A 16,477-nucleotide genomic window follows, 5' to 3' on the forward strand; every position below is an offset into this window, starting at 1 on the left:
CTCATGAGCAAAGAGAGAAGATTTGAACATTGTGAATGACCATAAACCATCAAGCTGCCATTGTCACTAAGCTTCACTAATGTTTCTACTTATGATACTATCACAACTATCTTCCACACTTACCATTTTTATTTCATAAGCTTTCCTCAAAAGGCATCATAACTAAATGTCCTCATAACCTGAGGATGAACATGTTGAACCATATTTACCATCTACTCACATGGACTTTTCTCAAAAGGCATCATAACTAAGTTTCCTACTGACCAGAAGATGAACATGCTGAACCATACTGACCATCTTCTCACGTAGACTTTCCTCCAAAGGCATCATAACTAAGTTTCCTACTGACCAGAAGATGAACATGCTGAACCATACTGACCATCTTCTCACGTAGACTTTCCTCCAAAGGCATCATAACTAAGTTTTGTAGTGACTCGAGGATAGACTCGTTCAACCATACTTACCATACTTCTCATATAAACTTTCCTAAAAAAAAACATCATAGCTAAGTTTTCTAATGATCAAGGAATGAACACGTTCAACCAAAGTCAGAATTTTTTCTCTCACACTGAATTTCTCCTCTTTGGGTTTCCAGGGATTGTTGCCTACCGGACGTTTTTGGTGATCCCATTTCTTTCTGTGTACATCACAATCTTGACAGGAAACTCTATATTGATTTACCGGATCTGTGTAGAAAGAAATCTCCATTCCCCAATGTATATTCTCATCTCCATCCTCTTCTCTGTCAACATTTCATGCACAACTTCCACCATGCCCAAACTCCTCCTGGGCTTATCCTTCAATATGAATGAGATATCTCTGGCCGGTTGCCTTATGCAGATGTTCTATATGTATTTCATGGCTATTTTTGAGTCTGGTGTTATCCTGTCAATGGCCCTGGACAGGTTTGTGGCCATCTGTAGGCCTCTACGTTACAATGATATCATGACTAATCAGACCCTGATCTACCTGGTCACTTTTGGGATCACCCGGAGTGCTCTTTTTGTTTCCCCGATGGTCATTTTAGCTTCTTATGTTCAATATTGTAAGTCCAACATCATCATGAATTTTGTATGTGAAAACATGGGGCTACTGAATCTGGCATGTAGCAGCACTTCCAATCAGGAAATTGTAGGTCTACTTGTTCGGATCTTCATCACTATTCTTGATTCTGGTCTACTCCTCTTATCTTACACCAGCATCCTCTATACTGCCATGAAAATCATATCTGGTAAAGCTCGACACAAAGCCCTGAGCACCTGTGGGACGCACCTGCTTGTGGCCATGCTTTTATACACCTGTGCTTTGGTATCTTCCATTGTGTACAGAATGCATTCACTCATCTCCTACGATGTCCAGAATCTCTTTACTGCAATCTACCTAATGATTCCCGCCACAATAAATCCCTTTATCTATGGATTAGGAGTCAAAGAAATCAGAAATTGCTTGACGAGATCCTGGAAGAAGAGGGGTTCTCTTCTCTTCTCCTCAATGCATGATGTCCACAAGAAGAAAACATTTGGTCTCCGACTGACTTCAGAAGAAAATTGATCTCTTCCATATTTGTGTTATACTCAGATCCATGAATTGTAAATCTGCATGTAAACCATTGTTTTATACATATAAAAGGAGCTCTTGCACTGGCAGTAGACATGGAGGTTCTTGGCCAAAACTGTTTCGAATGTCTCCTGTGCTGAGCTCAGTTTGGTGATCCATAGGATGACATAAATAGCCAATAAAATGAAAATGTGTATTCTGCACGAGGTATAGAAGACACCCGTAACTCCGTAACTGGGTGACGTTCCACCACTTTAAGTAAAAACCTTATGTCCTGTAGACTTGTGGAATAGATGAATCCCGCAGATAATGAGGTTATAGAACCCAGTCCAAATCGGTGATGGCTCCGGCCACCTGCGCTCACTCAGCTATTTAGTCTGTGCGTTCCACAGAAGAGTCCCGGGAGGCAGTCCGATAACGTCACCATATAACTACAGATCGAGAAATAGAACAATAAACAAACTGCGGCCCGCATATTATCACATGTGGGTGAGGGATCCAGAAGAGAGGGATTAAACCCCCATCACCACAGCGACTTGCCTACTCAAAACAAACATGTAAATAGGAGAACAACTGAATATAGTGGCATAATAAACTTTATTTCATAAATAGTTCATTAAAATTTAATGTATCACATCAACAATTTAAGATTTAAATACAGACTAGGACATGCGGACAAATAGTCCCTTGTTATTATGTTATTGCATGCAGACCTCTATAAAGGGATATTCTCAAGGGTCATAAGGAGTACTAGTGCAGGGACAGAGGGGTAAGTATATTATATAGATAGCTAAAAGTTAATAATACTGAGTAATTGTGCCCACTCTGACCACATACTGCATTATATCTCACTCACCCAGTATAGAGAAGCCCAGCAAATAAGAGGAACCGCACAGGGACAGGACACATGCAAAGAAGAACCTCTTGACGCGCGTTTCGCCGGTAGCTCTTGGCTTTTTTGAGAGTCCAAATCGGTGAAGGCTCCAGCCACCTGCACTCACTCAGCTATTTAGTCTGTGCGTTCCACAGAAGAGTCCCGGGAGGCAGTCCGATAACGTCACCACATAACTACAGATCGAGAAATAGACCAAAAATCCCAACAAATAATTATATTTCCTGGAGTATACTTCTATTGTAACATTTTTGGATAAATTTATCAGTTAATATATCTGCTTCTTTATTATAGTCACTTATTTTGCTCACAATCTCTCCGTAACCTCATAAATTGGCTTTTTGAGAATATTTAGCAGCCAACTGAGGAGATGACAACTAGTCATAGAAACAAAACTGTTGCTCTCTGTAGGACTCCTATACATATGGGTATTTTTCCTTTTCTACATAACTAAATAAGTTAAAAAACGTAATTTCTCATTTATTATATGCAGACATAAATGCAGATAAAAGTCAATTTTATTAATTTCGCTAAAAAACTGTAAAAGAGACCAGGTTCACATGCCGTACACCACCAGGGTAAATATTCTGGCCTTCCCATTGATCCACATACAAATTGGCATAATTAGGTGTGAACCCAACTGCTGGATGTAGTAGTCCTCCTCATATTTAAAATAATTATGAGTTAAATCAAAATGAAATACAATCCCCAATAAATTGCACTTGCTCCCCAGGCATTGAAACCATTTTATTGAGAAAGAAGACAGAAGCTTCACATTGCATATTTCTTCAATAACCGAATATAGGCATGTAACAACCAAGGAACCAAAGAGGAAATTATCTCGCCAGTTTATATTATTCAAAATTTGCGGAACATGTTTATCGTCCCTCAAATTGGTTGGAAGGGTTTGGACAGTTTTGTAGCTGGACGTCCACATATCTCGAAGGATTAGCGGTGAGGCACTCAATCCCTGAGATTATGATTACTTATGCGCTTTGTTCTTGAAATGATCTTTAAGTCCAATAGACTCAGGATCAATCATGGGTCCTGACAATCATTTACTCTGTGGAACCTCAAAATGGAAGCATAAAAGGAAGTAGGAGCCCAGTCTGGGTTTGATGCAAACCTCTATAGGACTTTTAGCTTGTTACCCCTTCCATCCCTTTCCTAGTAAGAGAGAAGGGTGGCCTGACCATCTACGAAGCTTCATACAACCCGTAATGGGCTGACCATTCTCATAAATCCTTTTAGAAGATACATATGCTGCCAATGTGCTTCTTGCTCTTGTCACATCGGTGACATAACACTTACCATGGTATACAATTATGAATAATATCTCATGTTAGAAAGACTTATAAGACTGAAGGACTCATTATATCATGTAATATGCGACATGCAGAAGTAGTGCTGTTGCTTCAAAAGCATCCAGCAACTATTAGAAGTAACACAAACACAGGCGACAGGAAGTATTGTGCTCCAGAAGCATCCAGCAACTAGAGGGGTTAACAGTCACAGGAGACAGGGAGTGTTTTAGCAGAGCCCCAGGGAGATTGTGGGGAACTTGTTATTGTAGTCTGGCTGAAGCCGAAGAGAGAGGTTGTGTGTTATCTGGATCTGACAGAAAGCAACTGAACAGGATTCATATCAGGAGAGAAACTAAACACAGGTCAGATAAACTCCCTGAACTAACAGTGCAGAGTATTATTGGGCAGGAAGATAAGGACTGGAATGAATTGTGTCACAGGGATCATCTCCCTCATCAAACCCCCCCCTCCATCTGAATGCAGGATAAAGAATGCTGTGTACTATTGTGTCCTTGTGAAGGAAAAGCCTGTGGTTGTGTATGCATAGAAGTGTGCTGCAAAGAGATCTAATCTATGCTGCATTATGCTACTGAAGAGACTGTAATACTGTGCCTTGTGAAGAAACTATTGTGTTGTTACTGGAGCCGGTTGCTCAAGAAACTCAGACCGTACTGTAATGAAGATTGCTTCTGTAATATCCCTGAATTTCACTCGCCGTGCTTCAGATTAAATTCCACTGTTAAACTGTTGAAAAAGACTCTTCTCAGATGTGTCTGGTCAACAATTGAATCTATCGTGTGCCTGAGAGAAGCTGCAGCCCATGGTCGTCCTAAGTAAGGGTTCCCCCAGGATTTCAAAGAATTCATGAAACCCGTCTCACCTTATCTGAACCTAGCGGCGTGCGTGTAACAAATACTCTGCAGATACTAGAGAACATAAATGCTGAACTCGTGATGCAGAAATGAGATTGTGAGCTCCTCCGACAATCCCCACACATTCTAAGGAGGTTAATACTAATATAAGTGGGTGTAAATGTCACCTCTGATGATGACGATATAATGCATGCTTGCGCACCTCAGTGAGTCGCAGTGACATGATGAAGTGAGCGGGTCATCTCAATGACGTCAGCACGCGCACTGTGGGAAAATTCTCACCGCGCATGCACTATTTCATTATGGGGTTAGTAATGGGGGCGTCTTATGGACGCCTCTCCATTACTAACCCTTGGGGTTGATGACAGCTGCCAATACAAAGGTAACATCAACCCTAGCCCTATAACCCCACTTGCCACCACACCGGGGCAAGTGGGAAGAGCAGAGGCTAAGCCCCAGAATTGGTGCATCCTATGGATGGATGCACCTTTTCTGGGGTGGCTGAGAGCTGATGTTTGTAGTCTGGGAAGGTGCCAATATTCATGGCCCCTTCCCTGGCTATTAATATCAGCCCCCAGCTCTCTGCCTAGTCTTTGCTGGTTGTTAAAATAGGGGGACTCCACATCAATTTTTTGGGGGGTCCCCAATTTAAATAACCAGTAAAGGCTAAGTATACAGCTGGAGGCTGATATTAATAGCCTGGGAAGCTCCATGAGTATTACCCTCTTCACAGGCTATAAACATCAGCCCCAGCTGTTCACTTTCCCTCTTCTGGTTAATAAAATTATGGGGGATCTGATGCCATTTTTACAGAAATGTATTAATTTAATGCTAAAATACATGTACAGTAAACTACACAGTCACTGCACTAATTATATATGTCACTGACATCTTTCTAACTATCTATTCTATGTACGTATCTATTCTCTCTATTGTATAATGTTGGGTCCCACTGTGATCTTACAGTATGCAGATGATGAATTGTGGGGTTTTCAAGGAGACGGGTGCATGAAAATCGGATGACACCCACATGGTCCGAGTGCTGTGCGATTTTTTTCTCGCACCCATTCACTTGCATTGACGAGTCTCGTCCGAGATACGCGGTAAAACGCAGCATGCTGCTATTTTTTCTCAGTCCGATTTCAGCTGAATCGCAGATGAGCTGTAACCCATTGAATAACATTGGTCAGAGTGCAATCAGATTTTTTAACACATTGCTCTCGTCCGTTTTTCAAGCAAATGAGTATGAGCCCAAAGGCTCAGTCCCAATTTTCAACAAATTCCTTCAGAATGATGGACATCACAAAGGAATCTGACTGAGCCCAATGCAAGTCTATTGCGCCAGGGTGAGGTGTGAGGTGTCGGGGCCTGGTGGTGTCCACTGTGTGAGGTATTGGGGGCAGGTGGTGTCCGCTATGTGAGGTGCTGGGGCTGGCGGTGTCCACCGTGTGAGTCATTGGAGGCAGGTGGTGTCCACCGTGTGAGGTGTCGGGGGCTGGTGGTGTCCACTGTGTGAGTCATTGGAGGCTGGTGGTGTCCACTGTGTGAGGCATCAGGGGCTGGTGGTGTCCGCTGTATGATGCGTCGGGTGCTGATGGTGTCCATCGTGTGAGGCGTTGGGGGCTGGTGGTGTCCGCTATGTGAGGTACCGGGGCTAGTGGTGTCCACCGTGTGAGTCATTGGAGGCTGGTGGTGTCCACCATGTGAGGTGTCAGGGGTTGGTGGTTTCCACTGTGTAAGTCATTGGAGGTTGGTGGTGTCCACCGTGTGAGGTGTCGGGGGCTAGTGGTGTATGCCGTGTGAGTCATTGGAGGCTGGTGGTGTATGCCGTGTGAGTCATTGGAGGCTGGTGGTGTCTGCTATGTGAGGTAACGGGGCTGGTGGTGTCCACTGTGTGAGTCATTGGAGGCTGGTGGTGTCCACAGTGTGAGGTATTGGGGGCTGGTGGTTTCCACCGTGTGAGTCATTGGAGGTTGGTGATGTCCACCGTGTGAGGCATTGGGGGCTGGTGGTGTCCACAGTGTGAGGTGTTGGGTGCTGATGGTGTCCATCGTGTGAGGCGTTGGGGGCTGGTGGGGTCTGCTATGTGAGGTACCGGGGCAGGTGGTGTCCACCGTGTGAGTCATAGGAGGCTGGTGGTGTCCACAGTGTGAGGTGTTGGGGGCTGGTGGTTTGCACCGTGTGAGTCATTGGAGATTGGTGGTGTCCACCGTGTGAGGTATTGGGGGCTGGTGGTTTCCACCGTGTGAGTCATTGGAGGTTGGTGATGTCCACCGTGTGAGGCATTGGGGGCTGGTGGTGTCCACAGTGTGAGGTGTTGGGTGCTGATGGTGTCCATCGTGTGAGGCGTTGGGGGCTGGTGGGGTCTGCTATGTGAGGTACCGGGGCAGGTGGTGTCCACCGTGTGAGTCATAGGAGGCTGGTGGTGTCCACAGTGTGAGGTGTTGGGGGCTGGTGGTTTGCACCGTGTGAGTCATTGGAGATTGGTGGTGTCCACCGTGTGAGGTGTCGGGGGCTGGTGGTGTCCACCGTGTGAGGTGTCGGGGGCTGGTGGTGTCCGCCTTGTGAGGGATCGGCCACTATCGTTATAAACAGAAGACACAGAGGAGATCTAACAGAGACCGACCTGCTCGGGGTCAGAAAACAACTAATATGAAATCATGACGAAGGAGAAGAGGAGACCGATGAACAGTTATATAATGATCCCAGGATACATGAACGTCACATAATAGCGATATATAGTGTCCGATAATAATAATCATATAATACAATATACTGTAAATATTTACATCACCATCATATATAATAATCATATAATACAGAACATTCACAGAATTGTCTCATAACATAATATTCTCCTAATAATTGTGTAATATATGATATTCATGCAGTAATATATAACAGAGGTACGCTGATCGATCCGCGGAGGATCGGGTATGAGGGGAATTTCATGTATATTTCAACATTCTGAGATTCGATTTGAGGTTCACAAAAAAGAAAGAAAACTTGTCCGGCGTCATTTTCCGCACTGAAGCATCAGAGAGCGGACTAAGGTCATTTTCTGTGGGCGTGTGGACCCCTATAATGCCCTGCAGCTATGACATCTATCACACCTTGAACAGTGGTGGTCAGTAGCGTGGCCCGGCGGAGCATAGACCGTGCAGCACAGTCCTGTCTCTACTTGCCGCCATGTGTATTTTCAGAGCAATTATAAGATTTAAATTATTGAGATTCTCACATATTTATTTGTCGCAAATCAAATTTGAGGAGAGAAAATTGTGCAAAGTTGGTGAATTCGGATTACTAAAGACCCACTCATCTGTAGTATATAACTTCATAAAGTCGTATTATAGAACTCGACAGCGACTTGATAAAATCTCCACACCCCGTTAACTTTTCAACATATTTTCACATTGCAACCACAATCTTAAATGTATTCTATTGGGATTTTATGTGACACTAACACAAAGTAACAAGTATTTGTCACATGTAAAGGAAATGATACAAGGTTTTCTAAATATATAAATCTGAACATCGCATCTGTATTCAGCCCCCTGTAGTCTGATGCCCCTAAATAACATCCTGAGCAATTAGATAGATAGAGTGTTAACTTCAGAGTAAATTCCAAAAAATGTATCAATATTATTAATGAAACAAAGAACACAACAAGAATTGTACAATGTAAAAAGAGGAGAACTAAAACCCCAAGGATTAACAACAATGGTCATAAATAACTTAGTGATAAAGTAATATACAATGTAGCAATGGCAAGCTGGACAGAGCCACTGAATGAGACTAGCAATAGTGCATAAGAGGCCATTTAATCATTACCTAGTTACCTATAGTAGCAGCATAGGAGTTTTGCTGTAGACAAAGTGCCAATATCAAATAAAGTAGTTACTCATCATAAAGTGCCTGTGCAGAATCCTAGGGAAGAGCCCCAACGCGCGTTTCATGTTCACGTTCTCAAGGGGTATATGGGGAGCAATGTCATGTCTGATATTTATGTAGAATGTACATAGTAGCCAGTGTATCAGCGCAAGTGAGGCGCGGCCCACGCCGGAAGTAACTGTCACATGATCGGTGATTCTGGGAGGGTACACGTCAGGGAGAAAATTCTCGATCACGTCACAGACAAGCACACTATCAATTAGGAGGCCGAATGGGACAGGGCGGCGCCACGGTGACAGAGCGCATGTCCATACCGGCAGCCATCTTTGTGTAGTCCTGCAGGGCGGCCATATTAAATACATTTTTGATAGCAATAAACTGGTGATTGACAGCATCAATACAGCCACATTAAATGTATATCAGCAAAAAGCCAGGAATAAAAAGCCAAGAAGAAAAAAGGGGAAAAAAGGAGAAAAACTAAAAAAAAAAGTGATGGTGATTAGTGAAAAAAGAAATATAAGTGGATAAAAAAACAGGGAGGGAGGGAAAAAAGGGGGTAAAAAGGGAGGAAAAAAGAGAGAAAGAAGAAAAGGAAAGAAATCAAGCTCAGAGATTTGTATGAGAACATTAGGGATCAAACAGCATCATGAAAACTAAGGAGCCCACCAGACAGGTCAGGGATAAAGTTGTGGAGAAGAGTAAAGCGGGGTTAGGTTATGAAAAATAGCCAAAGCTCTGAACATTAGTGATGATCAAGTACTAAAATGCTTGAGCAGGTCAGACACTCAGACCGGCTCGACTCGAGTAAAGAGTATAATGGAAGTCAATGGGAAACTCGAGCATTTTTCCAGAAGGCCCTACCCGGGGGGCTGTGGGGGGCAGGAAAATTGCAGAAATGGATGGAAACAGTGCTGAAATGTAATGGGAACAGCATGGGGAAGATGCCTGGATGCATCTCTGTCTCCCAGATGCTGATGTTTTCAGAGTATTACCCCACTTTTACGGACTCACAATAAAACATACAAAACCAAAGATAAAATAGATTTTAGAGGAAAAGAGAAAACATTCTTTCCTGTATAATGATGTGTATATCAGGCAAAATTAAAAGAGGAAAATAAACAAAAACGTCGTCTCCACCCCTTAATAGCCGGGCCATCTCTCATCGTATTTCACCGTCGCCTATGAGTACAGCAGATGACAGTAGAGGGGGAAATAACACTACACTCGCCGGCATGTGATGTGTGACATGGTCAGACACATCCTGTGTAATTTATAAAGGAGAAACTCTGAAACTCACAAAGCCTGTGCGGACAATGCAAGAACTGCCGAAAATTAGAAGGAAGAGGGTCTCCGATACACCCTGTATTAGACCTGAAGGAGGGCCTCATACACATTCTGCTACAATTGTTAGGCAGGGGGACTCCTAGACTCATAAAGACTAGCAAAGCCTATGCACTAAGTGCAAGTGCTGCCAAAAATTAGAAGGAGGGGACTGTAATACACCCTGGAAGACACAGAGAGGAGGGTCTCAGAAAACATTTTTTATCATTTTTAAGGAGTGGGACTTCTAGACGTGTAAAGCCTATGCACTAAGTGCATGGTCTGAAAAACATTTTCCCCTGGGGGGTAACCAGAAGTTTCCATCCACTGTATATAAAGACACATCTGCAGGTTTTTCTCAATATCTGACATGAAATCAGAATAAACCTTTCCCGTTTTAGGACAATTAGGATTTTACCATAATGTTTAATATTTGCCAAATGCCGGAATAATGAGAGAGAGAGAATGGTTTCAGACATTTTTATTACTTACTCCAAAGTCAGAAGTTTCCATCCATTTCATTAGTATTTGGTCCCATTGCCCTTACACTGAATGACTTGGGTCACACGTTCGGGATCTCCTTCCACAGCTTCTCACAATAGTTGGTGGGAATTTGGGCCGATTCCTCCTGACAGAACTGGTGTCACTGATCCAGGTGTGTAGGTCGTCTTGCTCGCAGCCTTTTCAGCTTTTCCCATAAATTTTCAATAGGATTGAGATCAGGCCTTTGTGATCGCCGCTCCAAAACATTGACTTTGTTATCCTTAAGCCACTTTGTTGCCATTTTGGCAGTATGCTTCGGATCATTGTCCATTTGGAAGACCCATTTCTGCCCAAGCTTTAACTTCTTGGCCGATGTCTTGAGATGTTGCTTCAGTATTGCCACATAATCTTCTTTTCTCATGATGCCATCTATTTTGTGAAGTACACCAGTCCCTCCTGCAGCAAAACAACCCCCCCACAACATGATGCTGCCACCCCCGTGTTTCACAGTTGGGATGGTGTTCTTAGGCTTCCAAGCTTCTCCCTTTTTCCTCCAAACGTAACAATGGTCATTATGCCCAAAAAGTAAAATTTTTGTTTCATCAGAGCACAGGACATGTCTCCAAAAATTAAGATTAGTTTCCTCCTGACACCATTTTTGTCAGGAGGAATGGGCCCAGATTTCCACCAACTATTGTGAGAAGCTTGTGGAAGGATATCCCAAACGTGTGACCCAAGTCATTCAGTGTAAGAGCAATGGTACCAAATACTAATGAAATGTATATAAACTTTTTACTTTGCAGTAATAGTAAATGCCTTAAAACCTTCTCTCTCTCTCATTATTCCGGCATTTGGCGAATATTAAACATTATGGTAAAATCCTAATTGTCCTTAAACGGGAAAGGTTTATTCTGATTTCATGTCAGATATTGAGGAAAACATGCAGATGTGTCTTTATATATAGTGGATGGAAACTTCTGGTTTCAACTGTATGTGAGAGAATTGTAGATTTACGCCTCACACACATCCTATAAAAATTATGAAGGAGGGCAACATACACACCCTGGAAAAATTAAGAACGAGTGAGAGCCGCCTGATGGCCCTCAAAAAATTATAAGTGTGGTCCGCTGGATGACGCTCTAAAAATTATAAGCGTGTGCTACATGATGACGCTCTAAAAATTTGGAGCAAGGGCCACATGATGACCCTGTTTATATGATGGAGGAGGAGAATGACAAGAAAAAGAAGAAACCATAAACCATATACCCTTTTTTGGGTGGGAAGGGGTGCATGGGAATACATCAGAAGAAAAGGAACATTTTAATAGACTTTGTATTCTGCTGCTGTCATCTGGTTGGGTTGAGAAGTCTGGGCCAATCCAGACCTTGTTCATTTTGATAAGAGTCAGCAAGTCATTTTCAGTTGATAGACAGATGTGCCTATCAGTTATTATGCCCCCGGTGGCACTAAAAGCCTTCTCTGACAAAACGCTAGCGGCAGGGCAGCCAGCACCTCCAAAACATAAAGGAACGGATCATGCCACGTGTCCAGCTTGGATACCTAATAGTTGTATGACACAGAGGAATCAAGGAGGGCGCTGGTAAGATCGACTAGGTACTCCATCACCATCTTCAAAAACGTTTCCCTCCTTGTCAGATTACCCCGAGCATTAAGGCCTGGGGCTGAAAGGGTCCAATGAAACTATCCCATACCTTTGATAGAGTTCCCCTGTTGGACTCGGTGTGTGTCTCTCTCGTCTCTCCTCCTTGGTTGCCAAAGGAACTATGACCTCTGCTGCCAGCGTTGTCAGATGGGAATTTTTGTAGTAATTGTTCAACTAGGGCCTTCTGGTCTTGCACCATTTTACTAGCCCGCTTCGCGACTCCCCTCACCGCTTACCTCTCCAGACTGTCCCACCTCACCGTCACCCATCTGGTCAACATTGCATCTTCAGATCTCATTGAATTCCTTGGGCCTTCCATGTTGGGCCCGGACTTTCTGCTCAGATGAGTTTCGGAAAGGACTCATCAGACCAAGCTCATGCCAAAGGTCACAAGGTTATGGCATGTACCATGACTTTGTATGCATGTGACGCGCCCCCTGGGCCAGTGTTGTTTGGGGGATACCCGGAGCCGGATCAGATGGGGGTTGTAGTCTCCGAGTGGCGGTGACCCGGTCCGTGCCCAGGGTGTCAAGCTCAGTGTGTGGCAGTCCTACAGATGTTACTGGATGTTCTTTAGTGTCGACTACGCCACCCGTTGATTTGCGGTCACTACGGCCGCCGCTGCAGCAGGGTCCGCTGAGGCTGGTGGTGGTGTGTGTGCAGCTCAGGTAGTATAACCCCCAACGGGAGGGGTATAGCCTCAGGGGGTCAGTTGCAGAGGATGGTGGTTGTGGAGGTGCAGTGAGGATGGTAATGAAACTCAGAGTCGGGCTGTGCAGTTCAGGGTTTTTACTTACTGCTTTTGTGTTGGTCACTCCGGCCTTGAGTGACCGCCCGAGCCGTGCTGCGTCCACCAGGTCCTGGACTCGGCCAACCCCCAGGTGATTCTGGAGCGTGTTCCTGAGCTCCCTTTCTGACTTGTCCTTCTCTCTGGCCTTCCCCACCAGGGATCCACCTAAGTCCGGCTCCCTCGGGCCTCTTGTTGGTAAAACCCTTGTCTCTGGGTTCCCTGACCCTATTCTTGGTTTGCCTTCCGGGTGGATTTAGTGGGTGGTCGTGGCAAATCCTGCCCACGACCTCCGGTTTCTGGCTAAGGATTAGTGCCCTCCACCAGCTTGGGATCCGGTACCCTTGTGCCAACTCTTCACCCTCTGGTCTAATTTTGGGTTCTTGGAGTTCCCTCTTCTCCCCCTCTGGGTCCTTCTTTTCTCCTCTCTCTCACTCTCTTGGCCTTGGAGCTGGCGGTCTGTCTCCTCGTCTCGGGTGGCGTGCTCCGCGGGCGGGTTCCAGCCTGCTGGGCCATCTCCCTGCTCCACGCAGTCAGCGTTTCTTGCTGCACCTGGGCCATCCTCCGTGCGAGGCCCTCCAGCGCGGTCTGTGCACGCTCCCGGTCTCGGGGGAGCTGTGCCAGGATCTCCACCAGGTCTTGTGGGGTGGTAGCTTGCAACAGGCTCCTGACCTCAGGGTCGGTGCTGCCTGACTCTCCCTCCATCTCCGGGTACGGCTTCTCCAGACTCCTCTCCAGACTTCTTGTCTCCGGGTGCGCTCTCTCCAGACTCCTCCAGGCGACACCCATCTTCGTTCTTTTCTTCTGTCTCCGCCCACATTGAGGGTGGTCCCGGGGCAACTTAGTGATTGTCAGTTCCAGGGGCAGTTCTCTTACGCTGATGGACACTTCCAGCATCACAGTCTCTGTTGGTGGGCGCGGTTTCCGCTTTTGGCGCCATTCTTCGACCTGGCCCACGATGGGAGGTGGCCTTTTGCCACCCTCTGGCACGCCCATAATGGCGTCCGCTCTTCCAAGGCGGGAAATCTTTGGAAATGGCGGGAATCGTCTCCCAGTGGCGGGAAACTCCATGGATGGCGGGAAAAAGCTGCAAATGGCGGACAACCGGTGGGAAACGACCTGTGATGGGGTCCGTTGGCGGGGACCCTCCGGAACCGGCGGGAGACTTCTTTTTGAGGTAACGGTGAACTTTTCTTCAGGCACGCAGTACCCGGTTGTTGCGGGCACGTTATCCTGCCGACTACGCCAAAAGTTGACGCGCCCCCTGGGCCAGTGTTGTTTGGGGGATACCCGGAGCCGGATCAGATGGGGGTTGTAGTCTCCGAGTGGCGGTGACCCGGTCCGTGCCCAGGGTGTCAAGCTCAGTGTGTGGCAGTCCTACAGATGTTACTGGATGTTCTTTAGTGTCGACTACGCCACCCGTTGATTTGCGGTCACTACGGCCGCCGCTGCAGCAGGGTCCGCTGAGGCTGGTGGTGTGTGTGCAGCTCAGGTAGTATAACCCCCAACGGGAGGGGTATAGCCTCAGGGGGTCAGTTGCAGAGGATGGTGGTTGTGGAGGTGCAGTGAGGATGGTAATGAAACTCAGAGTCGGGCTGTGCAGTTCAGGGTTTTTACTTACTGCTTTTGTGTTGGTCACTCCGGCCTTGAGTGACCGCCCGAGCCGTGCTGCGTCCACCAGGTCCTGGACTCGGCCAACCCCCAGGTGATTCTGGAGCGTGTTCCTGAGCTCCCTTTCTGACTTGTCCTTCTCTCTGGCCTTCCCCACCAGGGATCCACCTAAGTCCGGCTCCCTCGGGCCTCTTGTTGGTAAAACCCTTGTCTCTGGGTTCCCTGACCCTATTCTTGGTTTGCCTTCCGGGTGGATTTAGTGGGTGGTCGTGGCAGATCCTGCCCACGACCTCCGGTTTCTGGCTAAGGATTAGTGCCCTCCACCAGCTTGGGATCCGGTACCCTTGTGCCAACTCTTCACCCTCTGGTCTAATTTTGGGTTCTTGGAGTTCCCTCTTCTCCCCCTCTGGGTCCTTCTTTTCTCCTCTCTCTCACTCTCTTGGCCTTGGAGCTGGCTGAGCTGCTCTGCTTGTCGGACCAAACCTCTACAAAAGACCCTGTTCTAAGATGGTTCCCACCTTATATACTCCCTCTATGTGTGAGCTCAGGTGACCAGCACCCAATGAGCTCCTAGCATTACCCAGACTGCTCCCCCTATCTGCCCCTACACTACTGGGATGTTCCACCCCCCTCCCACTCCAGCCAGGGACAGACGCTGTCGTACCTGCACATTTGTCTAGTGGGAGTACCATTGGTCTGTCCCCCGGAAATGGGATGTATGTAGTGCATGCAGCCTACTGAGCTCAGTTCCACACTCCATCCTTACCCGGGAGATGAATACCACACCTCTGGCTTGAGGTGTAATACCCTTGTAGCAGCCGAATCCTCAGGGTGCTACACATGCACCGAAGACTCCAGGGAATTCAACATGAGAAGGAACGAGAACAGGACAGGTTGTGGCGAGGAGCGGAGGGGCCGGAAAGGTGAGCAGTAAGGTGAGAAATTTTCTTTTTACATTTTGATGGCCTTTTATGGTTCTGCAAAATAACCGTCCATTTTGCTGAATCCGCATGGAAGCAAATTACAAAAAAATCCACATTTTGGTGAATATTGATGTTTTGTAAATTTAAAGCAGAATTCCACTCTAATTTATTTGCTCATCTCTAGTCTATGGGTACAATTTGGAAATGTGGAAAACTTATGGCTACCTACTATCAGCATAAAAACAAAATAAGAGTTGTTTTATAATATTTATTTTAAGTTTTTATAAATTTGTGAAATCTGAAGTTTTCGCCATCCAGGATGTTCAGTGCATGGCTACGTGTCTTCATTTTGTAGGTTTCATTAGGTTTATTTAGACTTCTATTGATGGATATTTCACAATGAAGTCTCGTAAAATATTACTTCTACTCTTTTCACTTTTTCATAGATTAAGTTACTGTGTGTTCCAACTTTGACAACTTTAGCAGTTGCGATGCTTTTCCACTTGGTGCCCAGGATGTCCGTGGCACGGTTACTTGCCTCCTGCACCTTTGGATTATAGAATTGAGTAATGAGTCTCCTCAAACCCTTAAACACGTCACATAAATCCATTGGGTAGAGTTCTTCATAGGGTAAAGCATCTCTTATCATAGTGAGGTGTTTCAGAACAGCCTCGACGTTGTCTACCATATACAGCATTTCAGTACAGTGGATCATCATCTGCACCAGAAGGGCAGGTTCTTTTTGCCCGAGTTGTTCGTATATTTTGCAGGACTTTTCGCCATCAGCACTTAACAGCTCTTCTACGTTGTTACATCCGATGTACGGTAGACAATGCAACAGGGCTGCAGTACCGGATGCCCTAACCTGCTGGTCTGTGCTGTGTAACGATATCAGTAAGTCAGGCAGGCATCTCCTGACGTGTCCGCTGAAGCCTCTCTTGTTCCGGTTGCAGTTCTGGGCGAGATCTGCAAATAATGAAGTGGAGTATGTCCGGATCACAAGGTTCTGTTCGTTTAGGTAGTCAGCACAAAGACTAACAATCCTCCCAAATATCCTGCCAAGTTTTGATTTTTTCAGCAGGGTAACAAATTTTGACAGGGCTTGTAAGCTTTTGATGACCACTTTTAGCTTCCGATGACCGGATAATTTTCTGTAAAGGCAGTCATAGATGAC

At 45.7% G+C, this 16,477-nt stretch overlaps 1 protein-coding gene across 1 annotated transcript; it reads left to right on the forward strand.

Annotated features, from left to right (window-relative positions):
• Window positions 1-528: 528 nt before the first annotated feature.
• Window positions 529-1,551, forward strand: LOC141243425 (olfactory receptor 52E8-like). Its single transcript, XM_073668927.1, has one exon. It carries the CDS (start codon window positions 529-531, stop codon window positions 1,549-1,551), a length of 1,023 nt encoding a protein of 340 aa, XP_073525028.1.
• The last annotated feature ends 14,926 nt before the right edge of the window (window positions 1,552-16,477 follow it).

The sequence above is a fragment of the Phyllobates terribilis genome, unplaced genomic scaffold (assembly GCF_046119375.1).
Source record: "Phyllobates terribilis strain yellow unplaced genomic scaffold, ASM4611937v1 Scaffold_2__4_contigs__length_985480577, whole genome shotgun sequence".
Classification (NCBI taxonomy): domain Eukaryota; kingdom Metazoa; phylum Chordata; class Amphibia; order Anura; family Dendrobatidae; genus Phyllobates; species Phyllobates terribilis.

Coding starts and splice junctions, on each gene's coding strand:
- LOC141243425 (XM_073668927.1), top strand. CDS start 529: ATGAACACGTTCAACCAAAGTCAGAATTTTTTCTCTCACACTGAATTT.